At 40.9% G+C, this 19,568-nt stretch overlaps 2 protein-coding genes across 10 annotated transcripts in view; one reads left to right on the top strand and one right to left on the bottom strand.

Annotated features, from left to right (window-relative positions):
• Window positions 1-598: 598 nt before the first annotated feature.
• dcp1a (decapping mRNA 1A) lies at window positions 599-11,890 on the bottom strand. Its single transcript, XM_033629994.2, has 9 exons — window positions 11,730-11,890; window positions 11,338-11,378; window positions 10,290-10,417; window positions 7,218-7,284; window positions 6,877-7,015; window positions 6,453-6,548; window positions 4,555-5,172; window positions 4,151-4,372; window positions 599-3,226 (listed from the first exon to the last, which is right to left on the bottom strand). The coding sequence occupies exons 1-9, from the start codon at window positions 11,859-11,861 to the stop codon at window positions 3,146-3,148; spliced, it is 1,524 nt and encodes a 507-aa protein (XP_033485885.1). The 5' UTR covers window positions 11,862-11,890; the 3' UTR covers window positions 599-3,145.
• Window positions 11,891-13,059: 1,169 nt separating this feature from the next.
• cacna1db (calcium channel, voltage-dependent, L type, alpha 1D subunit, b) overlaps window positions 13,060-19,568 on the top strand; it is a 128,478-nt gene continuing 121,969 nt past the window's right edge. For 8 of the 9 annotated variants that reach the window (XM_078170169.1, XM_033628769.2, XM_078170175.1 and 5 more), the window contains exons 1-2: window positions 13,060-13,111; window positions 18,591-19,050. In XM_078170169.1, the coding sequence (XP_078026295.1) occupies window positions 13,078-13,111; window positions 18,591-19,050 (494 nt within the window). In that variant the 5' untranslated portion in view covers window positions 13,060-13,077. Of the gene's footprint in view, window positions 13,112-13,917; window positions 14,141-18,590; window positions 19,051-19,568 lie in introns of those variants that run through there. The other variant, XM_033628770.2, reaches the window with a different exon arrangement.

Consider the following 19,568-nt stretch of genomic DNA (forward strand, 5'->3'; position numbering starts at 1 on the left):
TTAATCAATTATCTCTGTACTTTGTTTTGTCACTTACACCCAGAAAGACTCACAGATCAAGTTCTCCGATGAAATAACCCCGTGGTGGGACTGATACCAAGTGATTACGATTTAATGTTGATGGCGTTAAAACCAGAGATCATTGAGTACAACAGATCAACAGTGAGCACCTGGTGACATCTGGTGGTACAAAAGAGAAACTGCACATTTCTCCTGTACCTCTGAATTATTTTCTCTTAATTCATGCTCTTTTACAACACTGGCAGAAAAATAAGTAACTTGGGAACCTTTTTTAAAAAACGTTAATTCCAAGTCACACAATCGTCCAGGTTAAAACATAGTGCTATTTGGATACTTTATCTCTTCTGATATTGTTTAATACTTTCTATGTTGTCATATTTATATTTTTCATCTTCTATACTGTGTTTAATTTCAAGCTACAAGACAAAAAAGAATTTCATGGTACAGAGAAACTTGTTATTACCGTGCATATGATAACGAATGCCTCGACTTGACTTCCAGTTTAATCTTTAAATCTTATTTCCACAGCTGACAGAAACAGCGGCTGCTCTCAGCAGCAAACAAAAACAGACAACTCTATTTTCAATTCTTTAATATCACAAAATAGTCAAAATAAACCAAATTATGTACAGTGGCAACAATTTTGGAAAATTAATATAATTTCTGCAAAGACTTTCCCAAAATCAAATCTCTGGCCGATACGATAAATTATACCAACGCCTAAAATAATCATAAAACCTTAAATATGTGACCGGGATTAAAAAACGTCTATGGTTTCAGTCATTTTTCCTGTGTGCGTTTATTTAACCAACACATGCCAGTGGTGTTGGCAACATGACCTCCGAAATGAAAAAATAATAACAACAGGGCAAAGAAGGGTACAAATTATTTGATTTGCTCCCTGGCTGTGGACATTTTCTTTTCACATTATGAATCTTGATTTTGCAAATTAAAAAAAGAGAAAGAAAAACATTGTTGGTTGGTACTGAAAGCATGTGGATCTGAGTTCAACTTAAATATGCAGGACACAGAAGACAACAAGACTGGCACATACATATTGCAAAGAATCAAATACATTCAAATAGCAAGATCAAATGAAGAGCTGTGTTATCACAATCAAGACAGGTGTTTATGCAGAAATTCATATCACTCCTGTGAGTCATTTCCAAATTTTCAGCAATTCATGTTTGCAAAACCTGGAAAAAAAAGTCTCCTATGACTTTGCGTATTGAATGCTTAGAGAACTACAGACATCTGAACAGTAGCGTGTGTAGAAGCAGCCTGATCATCCATGAGCTGACTGACGCCAAACATCACTGTACCATTTGCAAGAAAACTACAACTTAAATTTTTATGCTTTTTAGTTTTAATGGTCTTGTATGCGCTGAACATTCTGTGACAACAGGGCAATTGAAACTTATTAGTAACCTGTTGTGTGGTGGAAAATACACCCAAGCCACATAATAAGCATTTTTTTGTACTATTTTCAAACTGATTTTCTGATGCACATTAGATCAGTTATTTGTTCTCAAACTGCATCAATAGACAGATGTGCTGTTTCCTGTTCCCTACTGCGCTCTGCAGGGTTAATGGTTCTGTACTGCAGTAGCCTTTTACTGCAAAAAAGCCTGACAAGGTACCACAATTCAATTTGTCTTCACAGTCTTGTGACTTGAGACGTAGCTGTGGCCAGAAAAAATAAATTTAGTGACAGGAATAGAGGTAGTTTATATTTTTCATCATTAATTTGGATTACAGGTTGAAACTCAAGTGGTTTGAAACTTACTGAAGCTATCAAAAGCATATCAGCTCTCTATTTTATATTTAAGGTGTGAAGGTAAACATGATCCAAAAATCAATAGCAAGTTGTGTTTAGTTTTTTGTGATATTTAAATTCAACATCGTTGCAGAACCAGAACCCAGTGGTTCAAATAAATTTAGTTCTACTGTACCATCTTAAAGTATCCCAAAATGCTGGTATCTCTAAAGGCATAGCGACTGTCGTCTATTGCACGTTCCTCTCCAAGAACATCAAGTACTGAGCTCAGCTGGTGGAGGAAAGATGAACGACACAGACGAGGAAAAAGACACACAGAGAGAGAAAGAGCAAGGGTAGAGAGAAATGTGGAGAAAGGTAGCAAGAAGCTGGGTAGTGTTTATGAACACTTTGCAGTCTGTAACGTAACATTAAAAGAGCAGCTGAGAGGAACTGATTCTTAGATTTAGCTGCAAGTGCTTCTCCAAACAATAACGGAAGTTCTTTTTCTTCCTTGGAAAAGGGTTGGGGGGAAAAAAAAAAACCTCAACAATCTCCTCAATAAAGGACACCGACAAAAACAAAATGCCACAAAAATTGTTCGCCATCTCTGCAGTGTTATCAGGAAAATACAGGCCTTAGCAATGCTTTGAGGGTGAAGGTCAAAAAGCGAAAATGAGCAGTCCTTTTAATGCCACACAGTTAGACAGTCTGTCTGCAAAGACCCCCAAAACAGTTCTGAGGTCCTCAGCACAGAGGTCTTTCTCTTCTCTTGTTTTCTCTGTTCCCATACTCCCGCACTGCGAGAAGTCCAAAGACATATGAGTAAGAGAGGCAGCATCTGTGATTCTCATACTGTTCAAGCTCCACAATCATCTGTCCAAAGGTTAAGAGTGTAATGATCTGAGGTCACCGAAGCTCTGCTTTGGTCCCGTCCTCAAGTGAAATAAACCAGCAACAGCTTAACTTTACCAGTGCGTGGCAAACTGTTTTATCATATTTATAAAGTGAATATGAAAACTCAAGGCCACACTGGCAAGTTTTATCTCCTTGCTTCTCTCCCAACAGTAGTTCTGGCTTAATAAAGCAGACAAAAAAGTCGATCCAAGTTAACGTGAGTAGCCAGGACAGCGTCAGTGTTCAGGTGAGAACTCAAAAAACAAGTTTGGAGTGAAGATCAGAGGGTTGAACGGCACGCTGCATGCTATATTTTCCCCATAAAACAGAGTAGTTTGTAGAGTTGTGGTGTACAGTGTGTCAAAAACCTGTTATCCTGCACTTCTTCTATCTCCCATTAATGTCTGGATTCTTCAAAAGTCACAAAGGGGTCGTAGCACTGAGAGTGATAGTAGTGATGGTTGAAGCAGACTATAGCTTTATGTTGCTGAAGTCCTTGGAGAGACTCTGCAGGTAAGCATCATGAATGGCACTGAGGAAGTCTGGATCGTTCTAGATGGGAGGAAGTGAACAGAGAGGAATGAACAAACTACACCTGAGTGTGTGTGTTTACACAATAAGATGACAGTTTTCATTGGAATTCAATCTTTTAACTGGAAACATAAAACTGTAAAACTGTTACTACATCTGAATTCTTTTGAAGGTGTGACTTTTCACACTAAGACTCTAATCTTAACAGCAGCATCTCTTTTCAGAATCAGGGTCTCCGTTATTCACACAACACCGTCGATTGTTTTCTTGGAACCACTTCTTTGGCAGAAACACGTTCCAATGAAAACTGTAGATAGTGAGGTCTGTAGTAGGATAGGGTACCAAACTTTGTACTTGTAAAGGTGATGAATTACATTGGTATGACTACCCAAGTGCTGATTCATGTTAAATCCATCTGTGCCAAAATATTGCAACCCAAGAGCACATCTGTGTGAGAATGCAAAGTTTATACGAGAGGCCAAAGTGCCAAGAAGCTTGGAAACCAGTCATGGAGCTCTTAGGCCAGCATCAGAGCTCCTCAGAGTCACTGGGTTCAACTTCAGACAGAAGGTGGAAGCACCCTGAAGCCAGGAAGCTGGCCAAGAAGCTCCGTTGGCTTCCGAGCAAACCCAAAACTATCCCTGAAGCGCTGATCTGCCAGGTCAGAGAGTTATAGCTCTGAAACACTAACTATTTTGCCACCAGGAACTATTGCACAGCAACAAAATGTTGTCCCTGGGTCTATATCCTAAATTTAGACCAGAAATGAGTATTTACTAGCTTTCCTTGTTTGTAATTTGGGTGAACTAACCCTTTAACTATACAATAGAGCCTTTTCTTTTGAAATTGCAATGGTATGGTGATAGAAAACAGCTTTAGCCCTAAGGTTTTCCACTCCAAAGAACCAACAGTACTGCTTTTATGTATTTTATGCCCTTTGTTTACCTTAATGAGGTGTATCAGAGTATCCTGTAGCTGTGTTTTGCTGCAGGCTGCTTGTGGAGGCTCTAAAGTGCCTACAGAGGTGGAGGAGGGCTCAGAGGGGGCAGGAGGGACCACCAATGCTGCAGCTGTTGTCTTATTGATGGACTGCTGGAAGGCGCTGGGGGAGAGAAGTACAGACATCGACTGCCCTGGAACAGCAAGACCTGGACTCATGGGAACAGCCTGAGAATAGAAAGCGTGAAGACGGAGTGAGACAAAGGAGAAGAAGTGCCATTATAACAAACAAGATGCTGGATTATAACCTGATTTATTGTGGTATAAAAGTATATGTGACATAAAATACACTAATGAGGGTAACATCATCAAAGAGATCCACAGAATCAGCTGCTAAGAAAAAAACTCACAGACATGGATTTGATCAGGTTTGGGGGCTGAGAGAAAACATCCATCTCCTTGCTGTGCTGGAGAAGGGGTTTCCCCATGGGTTCTTGGAAGCTGTGGGGTGGGAACAGCGCGCTTGGTAGGAAGTTGGGTGCGAGGATGGGTTTGTGGATGTCCGAATTCACAGATGGCACTGGCGCTTTGAGGGCGCTGAGCATATCCTGTCCCAAATAGGTCGTAGGAGCTGCTGGGGGTGCTGCAGGACCAGGGGGAGCAACTCGAGGCTCTGAGCCAGGCGGAAGCACCATGAGCGGGGAGACTGAGCATCGAGGTTGGGGATCTGACCTGGGGACCACTGACTGGAAAACGGGGCTGGGGTGTAGCACATATGGAGCTGGGAGCAAGCCGGGGACTTGGTGGCGCTGACCCGACCCAGTGTCTTGGGCTGCGAGAGGGGGAGGAAAGAGTGGGTTCTGGTGGGCTGGAGGGGGATAAGACTGGTTCTGGAGGTAAGCAGTGGAGGGATCACTGGAGGCAGTGGTGGTGTTCTGTGAGGGCATTGTGGGTAGAGAGGTGTCCTTAGGGAGGGATGAGCCAAAGAGCTCCTCGACTGTGATCTGCTTCACCACTGTATGAGAGCTCTGGTGGGTAAAAAGAAAAAACCTGAGCTGCAGAGGAAATCATACAAAACCCATACAAAGCAGTGCTGACACAGAAAAATCAAGTACAGCAGTTTAAGAGGTCTTTCAGATTACTGTATAAAAACTGACAAAACCAGCAATATGAGGATGCACCAATGGACTCTGGGAATCTAAAGGGAACCTATTATGCTATTCCCTATTTTCTGTCATATATAATGTCGGATATTCAGAACAAGGTAAACGATTTTTCTACTTTCAAGACAATGTGATGTCAGCTTCTAACAGATTTCTTTCGATGGTCATCTGCTGCAGGCATGTTACTACAACTTTATATATTACATACATTGCTACATGCAAACGTCAGGAAACATGTCAACTTGGTAACTGATGTTGCAAATTCCGCACCAATTTTGGATCACATTTCTGCTGGGAAATGTCCACTAGGGAAAATCTGGATTTAGAAGCTCTTATCTTTGATTTATCGCATTAGAAAGTGCTGCTATTCTCTGTTACAGCAATTCGTCCAATGCAGTGACAGTACACCGACATGGGGAAGACCAAGAAACAATGACCAATCAGAGCAGACTGGGCCTTTTCGGGAGTGGGTCTTAAAGAGACAGGCGCTAAACGAAGCATTTCAGACAGAAGGTGAATACAGATGGCTCAGTACTGACAGAATGAGAACAATAAAAGTGTTTTTTTGAACATTAAAGCATATAAACAAGTTTTAGTAGAAACCCAGAGTACAAATATGTACCTCAAATGATCCTAATAGGTCTAAAATGTTAATAATAGATCTGACTCATCTTAAAAATAATTATATGGAGAGGGAATAATGACAGGAGCCCACGTAGCTTAGGGGGTAAGATGTCAACCATTAATTGTCAAATAATGGCTTTAAAAAGGATCCATTGGTGTTGGAGCTTTACAAATGCAGTATTTTGCTAAATGAGAGCTGGACCCAAAATAAACCCACCTATATGTCAATCTCAATTGTGAAGAATTGTTTGTGTCAGCCCTGCGTCTGATATAAAACCTGGAGGCTGGAGGAGTGTGTCCGTCTGCTTTCAACTACATCCTACATTATCAGCAGCTTTCTGCTGCCAAATGCTAAACGGCTGACATTGACACCTGAGATAAAGACATGCACCATCTCTTTGCCCTCCTCCACAGTCTCTGTATGTAGGATTTAACAGGATGACAACACTCACAACATAAAATGGTACAGATAAATGAATAAACATCAGACCTTTGCGTACATGTTTGTGTACTGTATGTACCTTTTCAGGTAGAGGTGTGCTGTGCACATGCTCTGTGGTGTTGACAGCTGCTTTCACATTAGGCTCTGTAGATACATCTGTTTCACCTGCCTGTGCCTGTAAAACACACACACATTCCCCAATGCCCGACTTGAAATAATCCCAGATTTAGAGATGCATACTTATGAGTCTGTTTCTGTTGAGTCAGCAGACCTGTGAAGGTGCTTCACACAGTGTTGAAGAGGTATGGATGGAGTACTACTGATGCTATATTTTTTCCTTAGGTCACACGCAGTCTGTGATCCAAATTGATTTTTTTGTTTGTATAAACTGCAATGACAGTTAAGAAATACCCAGTGCCAGGACTAAAAACACATAAAAAGCAAAACACATTTGCTCATCTAAGAACCCAAATAACATGTGATGTGTGTGTCCGCCTCCTCACTCTCTGGTATTCCTCCTTGGCTTTGCTGAGCAGTTCCAGGATGTCGATGGACCGTGGTTCTGCGACACCATTGGTCCTCCCCGGCTCTGCCTTCTCTGGTGACTCTCTCTGGGCATGGTCTGCTTCTTGCTTCACAATCCTGGGAGAGAGTGAAAGCAGGAAATATAGACACTTAACTATCATTTGCTTTGTTAAATGTGGACTCAAATACTCCTTGTGATAAATGTAGAGATGCTATTAAAGCTAACACCTATACGTGAAAAAAAACTTTGAAAAGCTAACAGTGTACTGTTCTATACCATCAAAACACTGATAAAGTATACATATGTCTGGCTACTTACTTGACCATTAGCTGAGCGATTCGCTGACAGTCCCTCTTGTCGTAGAACCAAATACTGTAGATACCCACTGCAAGAGGAACACGGATACTGTATATTACACTTCAGCATTACAACAGACAAAACTACTCACACATAGACAAACTTTATAAATCAACTAAAATAATTAATTGTAAGGTTTTACATTTTGTTTATAAGTAAGTTTTGGATAATAAAACAGAAAACACAATACTGCCCAGGCCTGCTACTGTATGGCATTTATCAATATTATTCAAGGTTTACTTTCCAAGCAATCTCGACCTCAACTACGTGCTGTGCCCGGGAATATCCTGACTGACCACAGCAAAATTAGGGGAAAATCAGAAAATATCAGCAGAGGCCAGAGTCTCTGCAGATAAATGCATTGCCACACACTTCTCATGGGGATTTAATGATGACACACATATTCAGACTTGCATTGATGACGACTTTATAATGATTTTATACCTCATATTTATAATTATGATTTTTGTCTAGTCATTTTTATTAACTTTTATTGTATATTATGGAATTGTTTGATTTTATTATCTTTGGATCGTTGCTGCTTGTTTTGTTTTTTAAACTGTGTTTTGTTAGTGTCCTGAGTGCTTTGAAAGGCGTCTATAAATAGAATGCATTATCAAAATTATTATTAAGCGATGCTTGGGCAGAATTACCTTTATGAGTCTATACAATGTTTTTTGTTAGAGACATCCTGCATAATATACTTTTAATCTCAATGCAGCATGAAATATTTGTTTTAAAAACAATCAATAATTTCTATCAAGTTCCAAAAACACTTTACAAAACCTTCACTGTGACTATAATGAGGAGCATCTGTGCTCATTTAAATCACACAAATCAAGAAACTAAAAGACTGGGAAAGTATTCAACCTATTTTTGATAATTAGGTGGCTGTCAAACAGTTGATGGTGTAATTGTATTAGCTATGTTAAAGTAAGAGACAGTTTTTGCTGGGAAAAAAAAAAAAACAGGTTAACGGGCTCACTAAATGAAACAGTGATGACCAACACAACGTTCACCATCACCCAAAGAAAACTGACAACTTGTTGCACAATAAAACAAACTGTATGTCAGCAGTTTTTGCTGGAACAATAACTGGTTAATTTGGCTCAGCTTGTGTGTCATTTGTGTGTGTGTGTGTGTATGTGACGAAATACTGGCGTATTCACAGTCTCTCAAGAGACTGACGTAACCTAGCAACCTGAGTGTTTACCTCCCCGTAGCATCTCCTGGTACCAAAGGGAATATGGAGAGGTGTAAACAGGTGTGTGTGTCTAAGTACACTGGTCTCTCTAAAAAGCACTCTCCAAGTTTGAGTACACTTGTGAATTTCAGACTGGGAATTCACCAGGACTCAAAGTGAAGCAACACACAAGTGTATTTTTATAATCAGCTTCTCTCTGTGTTGGATTCTTCGATCAAACTTCTTTGTTGCTCCCACTAAGCCTTTGTTGTCTCTTCCTGGTTCACAGCAGAAGGAGGAGTCTGAGAACCACCTTGAGGATCTCTCTCTCTCTCTCTCTCTCTCTCTCTCTCTCTCTCTCTCTCTCTCTCTCTCTCTCAGAAACCTGAAATCTATTCCATAACAACTCCACCCTCACAGGAGTCACAAAGAAAGACACTACATGCTAACCAAGTGATATGTGACAACTACCAAAAAGGATCCTCAGCCAGTGAGGTGCATTACTGAAGGGCAAGAGGTGACTGACAGCTGCCAGAGATTGGAACTGCCTCCAGCAAAACTCAAGGAATATTGTCAACCAGTGTTCTACATAACAACTGTACCCACTTCTGTCGTTCTGCAACTTCACCCACTCTGAGGAATTAAAATGCAAACAACAGCACTTGGACTCAAGTGAGGCTTCTGGAGAAGGTGCTCTGGTCTGAATACTAACAAGAAACTTCATCATGTCTTCCATACCAGGCAGACTGATGGGCAAACCCAGTCCAAAAGGGGAGCAGTCTACTTTGACATTGACCCTGGCCATGTTATTTTTCCTTATAAGCAAACAAATGGGAAAACAGTCCAAATCCTTATTCGTTGCATTGATGAAACTCCTGTTCAGACTTATAATAGATTACCTTGGAGGCAGCACTGTTAGTTACTTTCTCAAGATCTGAGGAACTTCATCACTCCTTTTTTTCACCTTACTTCTTACAGAACTCTTTCCATATAAGATAGAAGAGTTTGACCGCAGCACTGGCACCTCACTGGATAACACCATCAGCAGAAGCACAACTTCTATCATCAAAAATACATCAAAAACTTGTCAGATTTATAATCAGACAGATAGGTCCTTTTGGATGTGGTCCCAATGCAGAATGATACTGACTGTCGCTAAACCGAGCTGAAACTGATGCCATCTGCTCGGCCTGTGCGAGGCCATGAGTGGAAAAAACTCTTCGGAAGAGGTTTTTTTGATTGATGCGCCTCCAAGACGCCAAAATGACTTCAAGCAAAAGGGAAAAGAGATGTTCCGGAGAACGCTGGGGAGTTGTTTGTTCGGCATTTTCAGAGGTACCATTATGTTCTGTTCCATTTGTGTGTTTCCATGCTGACTGTAACCAACACCTACACAGCTGTCTACTTGCTAAGTATGCAGTGTGTGTACATTTCTTTGACAGAATCTTTTGTGATACAGCAGTGTTTCATAGTAGTTGAGTAACAGAAACAGATTCTGCAGCTATGAACCAATACATGATATTGCTACAGACAGTACAGGATTTCTGACATTTTGCACAGCATTTGTAATGTTGTGACGACAAAAGCTTGATCAGCATTTTTGCTGGGACAACATCTCATATTTCTCATCATGCAGATTCTTAAAATTAAGTGGGGCTCACCTGCAGCTATGTACATTGGAATAGTGGCCCTTAACTCCTCAAGAAACAATGAAGAACCCAGAATATTGTATCCCAGTCATTAAATCTCTGATTACATCTAATCTGAATCCACCCTGACACAGAGTACACTATGTCTGTACTGCGTATGATATCTACTTTTTCAAGGCATCTATTCTACAAAACACTCACAGTTGCCGTTCCTATAGAGCAGGAAGGGATCTTGCAGCTGGAACTCCAGGTCTTTGTTGATCGGCTCCACCAGGTTCTCTGTGCTCAGTCGGTTCATGATGGTGAAGCCGTGGTGAGGCGAGGCAGACCTTAGTTGAATAAAGATTGCAAACACTGTAAGATAATACTCTGGCAGTATAAAACATAACCATCACCTTCCTGATCACACTGAACAACACCTTGTACACTCTATTCAGTAAAAGTTCAAAATCTTACTTTTTTCATGACCAAAAACTAGCAACTTTTTTACTATTATTTGCATGACTTTAAAATATGATATAATCAATGAATTTATTGAAATGCAAAGTGATCTTATATGAATAAATACATCATGTTAAAAAATTTATTTACATTTCCTGGTAACTAATAATACAAAAGTGTTTGATGGTGAAAGAAAAAGATGACCCCTCAGTAAACAGTAAGTAGAATGTCAGATATTTTCATTATTGATTGATCAATTAATTTGTTTTATAATTAAATGATAGATTGATTTGTCTTAGAAGTTAAAAACAAAAAAACTGACATATGGCCATCATAAGTTATCAGAGCTATGGCTGATGTCTTAAAGTTGCTTATTTGGTGTAACCAAGCCAAAAAACTTGGAATATGAAGAGAGAGCCAAACAAATCTTCACACTTGAAAGATATTACCTAGAAAATATTTATTATTTAGTGCAACAGAAGACTTAAACAAAATAAAAGACAAGTGCCTTTTCTTTCTAAACACATAATATTCTTTCAGTGTCGAAACTATGAGCATTTACAATCACACTCAGTCTAATACATAAAAATTGTGTGCATAGGGCTGTAATAAGAAGCAAACACACCAGAGGCAATAAGATATTCTGCATCTCTACATGAACCATAGAAAATGTTTGTTTACAAGGACTGCGGCCTAAACACGTGCGCAGGATACGTCAGATAGCAGCGCCAAGAAACTCTGAACAAGTAAACAACCTTCATCGTTGTCGTGATAAATAATAAACATAAACAACACTTTATTTGCTTACCTTGCATAAACAAACAGGGTGCCCTCGATTTCGGTCTTCTCCTAAAATGATAAGTGACGTTACATGTTGAAAAAAGAGCCGTTAATCAAAACATGCTGAATAATAGAAACGGCCGCTGACTGTTGGCGTCACTAGCTAACTTACGTTAGCTCAGGTAAGGTAGCGCTAACTTAGGGACAAAAAGATATTGGGAACACTAATATAATGACACTGATATCAAATACGTATGTCGGTGAACATGTCTGTTTAAGTTACAGTTTGACAAATACTAACAATTTCCTCAGTGTTTTCCAATGTTTTTATCAAGGAGCTAGCATTAGCATGCTAAGTGAATACTTAGCATACTTTTGACGGCTATCCCGAAACTGTTCCGGGTCTTTTGACAGACTTACCCATTCGTTCGCTTTGGAGTTGAAGTTGTAGAGAGCCACTTGGCCGGTAACATCGAGAAGTTTGTTTATGTACGGGTCTTGTCGCTGTAGAGCAGCTAAGCTCATCATTTGACCAGCATTTACGGTCTCCATCTTGGATGTGATTGTTGCTCCCGCACGGACAGATTTCTGGAGACACACTTATAACTTCCGCTGTCCCCGGAAATGACCGCTCTCAGAAAGTTTCCGAGAGATTTGTTTATTCTGCAGAGATTAGTCTGAAACGTAAAATAGGTCATTCCCAATTTGTTTGAGTGCCGCTTAAAAACGAAATGTTTGCAGGAAATGGTGGGCAGCCTGATGAGCTTAGTCTTAGCCAGTGTGCTTTTCAAAATCAAACGGTTTATATTACAAATAAACAAAATAAATAAAATTAATGATTAAAAATATTATTTGTTTCAAGGTAAATACCTAACAATAATAGGCAATGATATGGCCAACTATTTTGCGATTCAGCATGTGTACCTTTTCAATTAAATTGAATTAAATTTAATCAAATTAAATCAAATCAAATTAAATTAAAGTAAATGAAATTTAACAAAAATAAATCTGCACGACTCAGAAACAAAATGTAGGCTCATTAATTAAGGTGACAATCACGGCACCGTAGACATAGGATATAGTTGTGTTGAATACACAATAATAAAAATTACAGACTGATATAATGTTTCTAAGAATTAAAGGCTATGTATCTGTTGAAAAAAAAAACATTGGCAGTATCTTCATGTGATGAAAACACCACAGGGCTGCGCTGCAATACTAATGTTTGGGTCTCGTCTCTCTGGGAACCTTTATGCAGTTTGGGTTTTATTCACAGTGAACCCGCTGTTTGAATTCACAAGATCTCTGTTGTTATTTTAATTCTTGACTTTTTAATTTAACGCAGCCTAACCAAAATGTCACACAGGTGGGCCTTGTGACAAAAAAATATATATGAAAGAACTCAGTAAATCATTGAAGTGCCCCCAATGCTGTAGCCCATATTCATTATAATTATTTGGATGAAATGCTTTAAAACCATCATATATTAAAGTTGAAAGAAAAAACATTCAATTCTCTGCCCGGTTATTTGGTCAAACTGACCTGCAGCTGCCTGCATCACCTGCCTCCGTTGAGGGAACATCGGAGCAGGGATTATAATCGGAGGATTACGCGCTACCGTGAAACTGTTATCCTCCATACAGGCACAGGTAATCCAATCACTGGTAACCTTCCAGCACAGCTCCGACAACTCATTTCCTCTCGAATCGCCGCGGAGTGAGGGCAGAAAACGGCGCTATGAGGCCCCAGAGAAGAGCCAGGTGACAGAATGCCGTTCATTATAAGGGGAAGACCCCTGAGGGGTAAGTCAAAGGACCTGGGATACAGCAATGTAGGGCTTAATGGAGAGGATGAGGGCATGGTGTTTATCCTGCTAAACTACACTGGCAGGGGAAAGTCAGACAGACTGTTACTTTTCCGAATTGTTTCTTCAGCATCATAATGAGTCGTGTGATGTGGCTGCATGTAAAGCTTTGAACTGAAACGTGGACAGAAATATAGATTTGGCAGATTCAACACATTTTTTTCATTGTTTTTGGTCTTGTACATTGAATGCAAACAGACCCGTCGCCTGTAAGGCTTCATTTTCAGGGACCAAACTTTAGTTGACGAGGCCTTTATTTGTTAACTCTGTGTTTGTTGTGTCACTGTGTCACATGCTGCTTAACTCAGCCTATAGAAACACTGTTAATACGATTTATAACTACATCTTATTAGTAACAGATTGACTTCTTGTTGGCTTCTCCCCAGTTTTTAAAGATGGAGTTCTTGTCCCCATTCACATAACATCCACGTTATTTGTGACTGCTGTTATTATGTTTTTGTAAACATGGAAATAATTCAAATTATAGGCTATGTTTGTTTTTTTAAATAAATAAATAGTAAGATTTGTCTGCCTGTAAACATTTGGCAATCCTGCCAGACTTCATTCTGAGGTCGAGATGTTCAAAACGCGCGCTTGACGTTTAGTGGGCAGCAACAGGTGCACATCCAGTTTGCATGTGATTCCAGTATAGCCACTTGCTCTAACTCGTATCTGTCCATCCCCAGACTCAGTGGGAATAATTGACAGCAGTGGATTGACTGCTGCTGTCAGCGCGTCCCCTCGGATCCGCCGTGAATCTGCAGCCAGGCACCCGGATGTGGCGAAAATGTTTGGCGCTCCTCTCAGGGTTTGCGGTCGGAAAACATTTTATAATTCAGGTTGACGGCTCCGTCCGGGCTCGCGCGTCGACATTTTGGGCTGTTTTTCTTCCAACGATGAGTTGGATTTAAAACGGATCTTTTCAATGTGGATTCGAGGATGCAAGAAGCAGATGAACAGTCTGAAGGTAAAAACGGTGCGTGGAGCGCAGGAGGAGAGTTGGAGCGCTGCGCGAGGGAGAGACACAAGAGAGAGGGGGCGAGAGCGCTGGTTTGGTTTATTCTCTGGATGTGTGTTTATTCTATGTCATTATATGCTCTGAGTCCTGTCTGCGCTCAGGATTTATTCCCAACTTAATTTAGGTCACGGATTGTGCATGAACACTGTGAGCGCTTGTTTTAGGTGATTATAATGGCAGCAACAGTCAAATCCACTGGGAAACGAGTTGCTGCCAGTTCTCCGAAAAATGGTTGACTATGTTTGGTCTCATATTATGGTCAAGTGGCCGTGTTGGAGCCATGTGACAGCTTGTGGAGGATGCTTTGGATCTGTGCGCCCTCCACAATGAACTGAGCGGCGCTAAATGAACTTTTCAAGTCGCCCCAAATCCCGTTAGTTGCTAAAAGTGGTTCACATAAACACAGTGCTGTTTTCAAAAGCTGCCACAGGTCAAAGTAAAGTCGAGAACAACAGCCAGGGAGTCAACAGTTGTTATCCAGCAGTGTGTGACAGATGTGCGGCTGGGATTATTCTTGTCACATCGCAGAGATGTCAGAGAAGCTGTAAAGTACAGATTGCACTTGTTATTTTGCACCTGAGGTGATGTTATGTGGAGTGAGGAGGACTTGTTATCATTACTCAGATTAGAAACTGAGAATTTCTGTTAAAGCGTCTTAACTTAATCACTTTTAGCAACAAGTCCAATATTTGATCCAAGATCTGGTGCCAACTTTCTGTAAGCAATTGATTTATAGTCTCTGTTTTGTTTTGGTGTACTGGCAATTTATTCATCTCTTCCAGTTGTTCATGAGAGGCTTCATTCATGTCTTTCGCTCTCTCATTCACTCTGAAGAGTTATGGTGCTCTCAAGATACATTTCTGATGAACAGTCAGTGTTTTGGATTTCAGTGTGAGAGCTGTTTCAGATTACATGAAATGTTGGTTAGCTGTAACTGGAGTCTGATGGGATTCTGCTGTAGAGCTGCAGTGAACCAAAGTGACTGTGTCAAGGGCACTGTCTTTTTCACTCGTGGTTTGCATTGATTTTAATGACTCTCTCTGTCTCTCTCATTAATGCAGGCTGTCCTGTGCTCCCTCTCTTTCACACTCTTTCAAACAATTCTTCTCCTCACTTTCTCATTTCTTCATCTTCTCCTTGAAATTCAAGTTCAGCGTTCATCTTCTTTTGTCCTGATACATGTTCAGCACATATACGCTGTTAACATTGTAGAAGGTATTACATTAATGGGAAATTACACTGCTCTTATCTGCATTAATTACAAAATAAGTATCTTCAGTCCCCTAATTAGGAATCTTCATGTTTTTCCAGTTTGCCCAAATAAATTTCTGGCACGTCTCTGCTCACAGAATTTGACTTGTCATTTTAAATTGAAATACACATCCTCCCTTAACTCACAGCAAGTGGACAACCTGCATAGAGATAGTCAGACTCACTACTTATCATTTCTTTACTTCTCTTTGTTCCCCTTTGTTGTAAAAAAGCTTTGGCTGTACTTACATATGGGTGTTTGTGCTTCTGTTACCTAATTTTATACTTGCTTTGTGTGATTTATAGATATTGAGGTTTACATTTTCACTTGTCACTATGAAAACTGCACAAAGACGTAAGACAGTGATGAAAGTTGTCAGTGCAGAGTAGAGTCTGATGATGAATTAACATGGGCGATATTATCAGCAGACATTAGATTATTGCTGATATGTCAGTATCAATGTATACCCTGTATAGTAATGCCAAAAATATATTTAAGGTCATGTAGAAACAGTGTCTCTGTTACATAGATTGTCTACCTGAGAGCATTTTTACTAAGTTTTTCTTTTTTATTTTCCTTATTTATAGTAAAACAATATACAGAAACTCTGATAGGGCAACACATATAACATTAAAGCCCCTGCCCCTCCATTCCACCCACAGACACAAAGATATACAACAAAAACAAACAGACAATGGTAATGGCATGGTTCTGTGTGGCACACACAAAGCAACTGACCAGCTATGCAACAACAGGTCAGGGCTTCCCGCTGAGTTCCCGCTCACCTTACAGACTTTACATTGTGATAATGTCATGGATTTTTAAATTGCTTTTCTCAGTTTGAGGAAAGTTTTACATAATATAAAACCACCATGGCTCAAAAATTCAGAATAAAAAGATTCTTAACTGACCTCATTTAGAGTTCCAGGTGTTCTGTCAGCAGTTTTACAAACGTGTCTTTTACAATGTTGGCCTATGGGGAAAATGCTTTCTGGGCAGCAGGGTATTTTTTTGCTGCAATACCATGAATGGCCACTGGGGAAAATTTACTGTAAGGGTGAGTGGCTTTCCTGGGGGCCTCGTGTGTATCCCACTGGCAAGCTTATCGCTGCTGCTCTGCACTGAGCTCATATGGAGGTAACTGCTGACAGTGTCATCCTGGCCCACAGTGGCAGGCATTCGCTTTGTCAGCACTACTTCCTTTGTTAGCACTGTTCCCACTGTTGGCACCATTAACTGCTAGCCACCGACTCAGCCACCTCCATATTGGAACCATGTGCAGGCAATCCCATCTCAGACTGAGTAATATACTCTGAATGTCACATAGAGCTCCTTAAATTATTCTACATATACAGTACAGGCCAAAAGTTTGGACACACCTTCTCATTCAATGCGTTTTCTTTATTTTCATGACTATTTACATTGTAGATTCTCACTGAAGGCATCAAAACTATGAATGAACACATGTGGAGTTATGTACTTAACAAAAAAAGGTGAAATAACTGAAAACATGTTTGATATTCTAGTTTCTTCAAAATAGCCACCCTTTGCTCTGATTACTGCTTTGCACACTCTTGGCATTCTCTCCATGAGCTTCAAGAGGTAGTCACCTGAAATGGTTTTCCAACAGTCTTGAAGGAGTTCCCAGAGGTGTTTAGCACTTGTTGGCCCCTTTGCCTTCACTCTGCGGTCCAGCTCACCCCAAACCATCTCGATTGGGTTCAGGTCCGGTGACTGTGGAGGCCAGGTCATCTGCCGCAGCACTCCATCACTCTCCTTCTTGGTCAAATAGCCCTTACACAGCCTGGAGGTGTGTTTGGGGTCATTGTCCTGTTGAAAAATAAATGATCGTCCAACTAAACGCAAACCGGATGGGATGGCATGTCGCTGCAGGATGCTGTGGTGGCCATGCTGGTTCAGTGTGCCTTCAATTTTGAATAAATCCCCAACAGTGTCACCAGCAAAACACCCCCACACCATCACACCTCCTCCTCCATGCTTCACAGTGGGAACCAGGCATGTGGAATCCATCCGTTCACCTTTTCTGCGTCTCACAAACACACGGCGGTTGGAACCAAAGATCTCAAATTTGGACTCATCAGACCAAAGCACAGATTTCCACTGGTCTAATGTCCATTCCTTGTGTTTCTTGGCCCAAACAAATCTCTTCTGCTTGTTGCCTCTCCTTAGCAGTGGTTTCCTAGCAGCTATTTGACCATGAAGGCCTGATTGGCGCAGTCTCCTCTTAACAGTTGTCCTAGAAATGGGTCTGCTGCTAGAACTCTGTGTGGCATTCATCTGGTCTCTGATCTGAGCTGCTGTTAACTTGCAATTTCTGAGGCTGGTGACTCAGATGAACTTATCCTCAGAAGCAGAGGTGACTCTTGGTCTTCCTTTCCTGGGTCGGTCCTCATGTGTGCCAGTTTCGTTGTAGCGCTTGATGGTTTTTGCGACTCCACTTGGGGACACATTTAAAGTTTTTGCAATTTTCCGGACTGACTGACCTTCATTTCTTAAAGTAATGATGGCCACTCGTTTTTCTTTAGTTAGCTGATTGGTTCTTGCCATAATATGAATTTTAACAGTTGTCCAATAGGGCTGTCGGCTGTGTATTAACCTGACTTCTGCACAACACAACTGATGGTCCCAACCCCATTGATAAAGCAAGAAATTCCACTAATTAACCCTGATAAGGCACACCTGTGAAGTGGAAACCATTTCAGGTGACTACCTCTTGAAGCTCATGGAGGGAATGCCAAGAGTGTGCAAAGCAGTAATCAGAGCAAAGGGTGGCTATTTTGAAGAAACTAGAATATAAAACATGTTTTCAGTTATTTCACCTTTTTTTGTTAAGTACATAACTCCACATGTGTTCATTCATAGTTTTGATGCCTTCAGTGAGAATCTACAATGTAAATAGTCATGAAAATAAAGAAAACGCATTGAATGAGAAGGTGTGTCCAAACTTTTGGCCTGTACTGTAAAAACGTAGGTACCCAGAACAGCTATAAAAAGATAGTTTCACTGACACAGTACACATCAGCTGCTGCATGAGGAACATGATGTTTGCACATGCTTGTACTCACACTCACAGTCTCATATTGTTATAAACAATAATTTTCTCTGTTCCATACCTTCTCCCTCCAGGGGCACAGTATGCCAGCAACAAAAGGACGACTCCCTCCACTGACGCCTGGTCAGAAAGCCACACCCGTCTGCAACAGCTCCATCCACCTGAGCCCCTGCAGGCCCCGTCCAGCACTGGCAAACCCGTTGGCTCCTCTACCGGCCTCCTCGGGGCCAACAGTGGCATCCAGAACCCCGGTGGCACTGGTACTGGTGTCAGCCCAGTCCTTGCTTGGCATGCCGCCATTAGCGCTGCTCGCCAAGCGCAGGGCGATGTTGAAAAGCCCGACATGACTTCACGGCCCTCAGTTTGCACCACTGGAACAGCTCCTGTGGGCTCACTGGCACAGAGGAAGAGGCAGCAGTATGCCAAAAGCAAAAAACAGGGGGGATCTACCAACAGCAGGCCACCCAGAGCTCTGTTCTGCCTCACCCTCAACAACCCCATCCGCAGGGCCTGCATCAGCCTGGTGGAGTGGAAGTATCCTTTAGCCCAGAGACAGAGGCTCTGGTTTGATGGATGGATGGCGGATGCTTAAGTGTCTGCATGGATTATGTTTGTTTTGATAGAATACTTCATAGCTTAATAGATGAGTAGTTAATGGGGTTAATGGATGAATGCATCTTTAAATGAACTCACGCTGCCAGTGAGATAATGAACAATAACTTTATTATTACAGTGGAAACGGCCTGCAGGCTGCATGTGCTTGACTATGAATATATAGAAGGCAGGTTTCATAATCAGTTTGGTTAATTGATGAATGATTTCATGAAATAGACAGATCAATCAGTGTGTCTGCAGGTCCTTAAAGTCTTGAGATACCTTAATTTCATTTTTATAAATATTGGACCTTAAAAGTCATTAGATAGTCCTTAATTTGTGAGGTCTTAACTGCCACAGACATTTTATCTAATTTCATTTATCTATCTTTTAATTTCTCATTGTCAAAATGAGTCAAGCTCTTCTGAGTGAAAATTCACATCTTTGATGTTACCAGT

This window comes from Epinephelus lanceolatus, chromosome 8, assembly GCF_041903045.1.
Source record: "Epinephelus lanceolatus isolate andai-2023 chromosome 8, ASM4190304v1, whole genome shotgun sequence".
Classification (NCBI taxonomy): domain Eukaryota; kingdom Metazoa; phylum Chordata; class Actinopteri; order Perciformes; family Serranidae; genus Epinephelus; species Epinephelus lanceolatus.

Bases quoted from the DNA above. Each gene is read 5' to 3' on its own strand.
- dcp1a (XM_033629994.2), bottom strand. From the start codon at position 11,861: ATGGAGACCGTAAATGCTGGTCAAATGATGAGCTTAGCTGCTCTACAG. The intron at 7,285-10,289 runs GTGAGTGTTTTG...TTCCTCTTGCAG, and splicing joins GCTCTATAGGAACGGCAACT to TGGGTATCTACAGTATTTGG. The intron at 3,227-4,150 runs GTAAACAAAGGG...CCTCCCATCTAG, and splicing joins CTCTGATACACCTCATTAAG to AACGATCCAGACTTCCTCAG.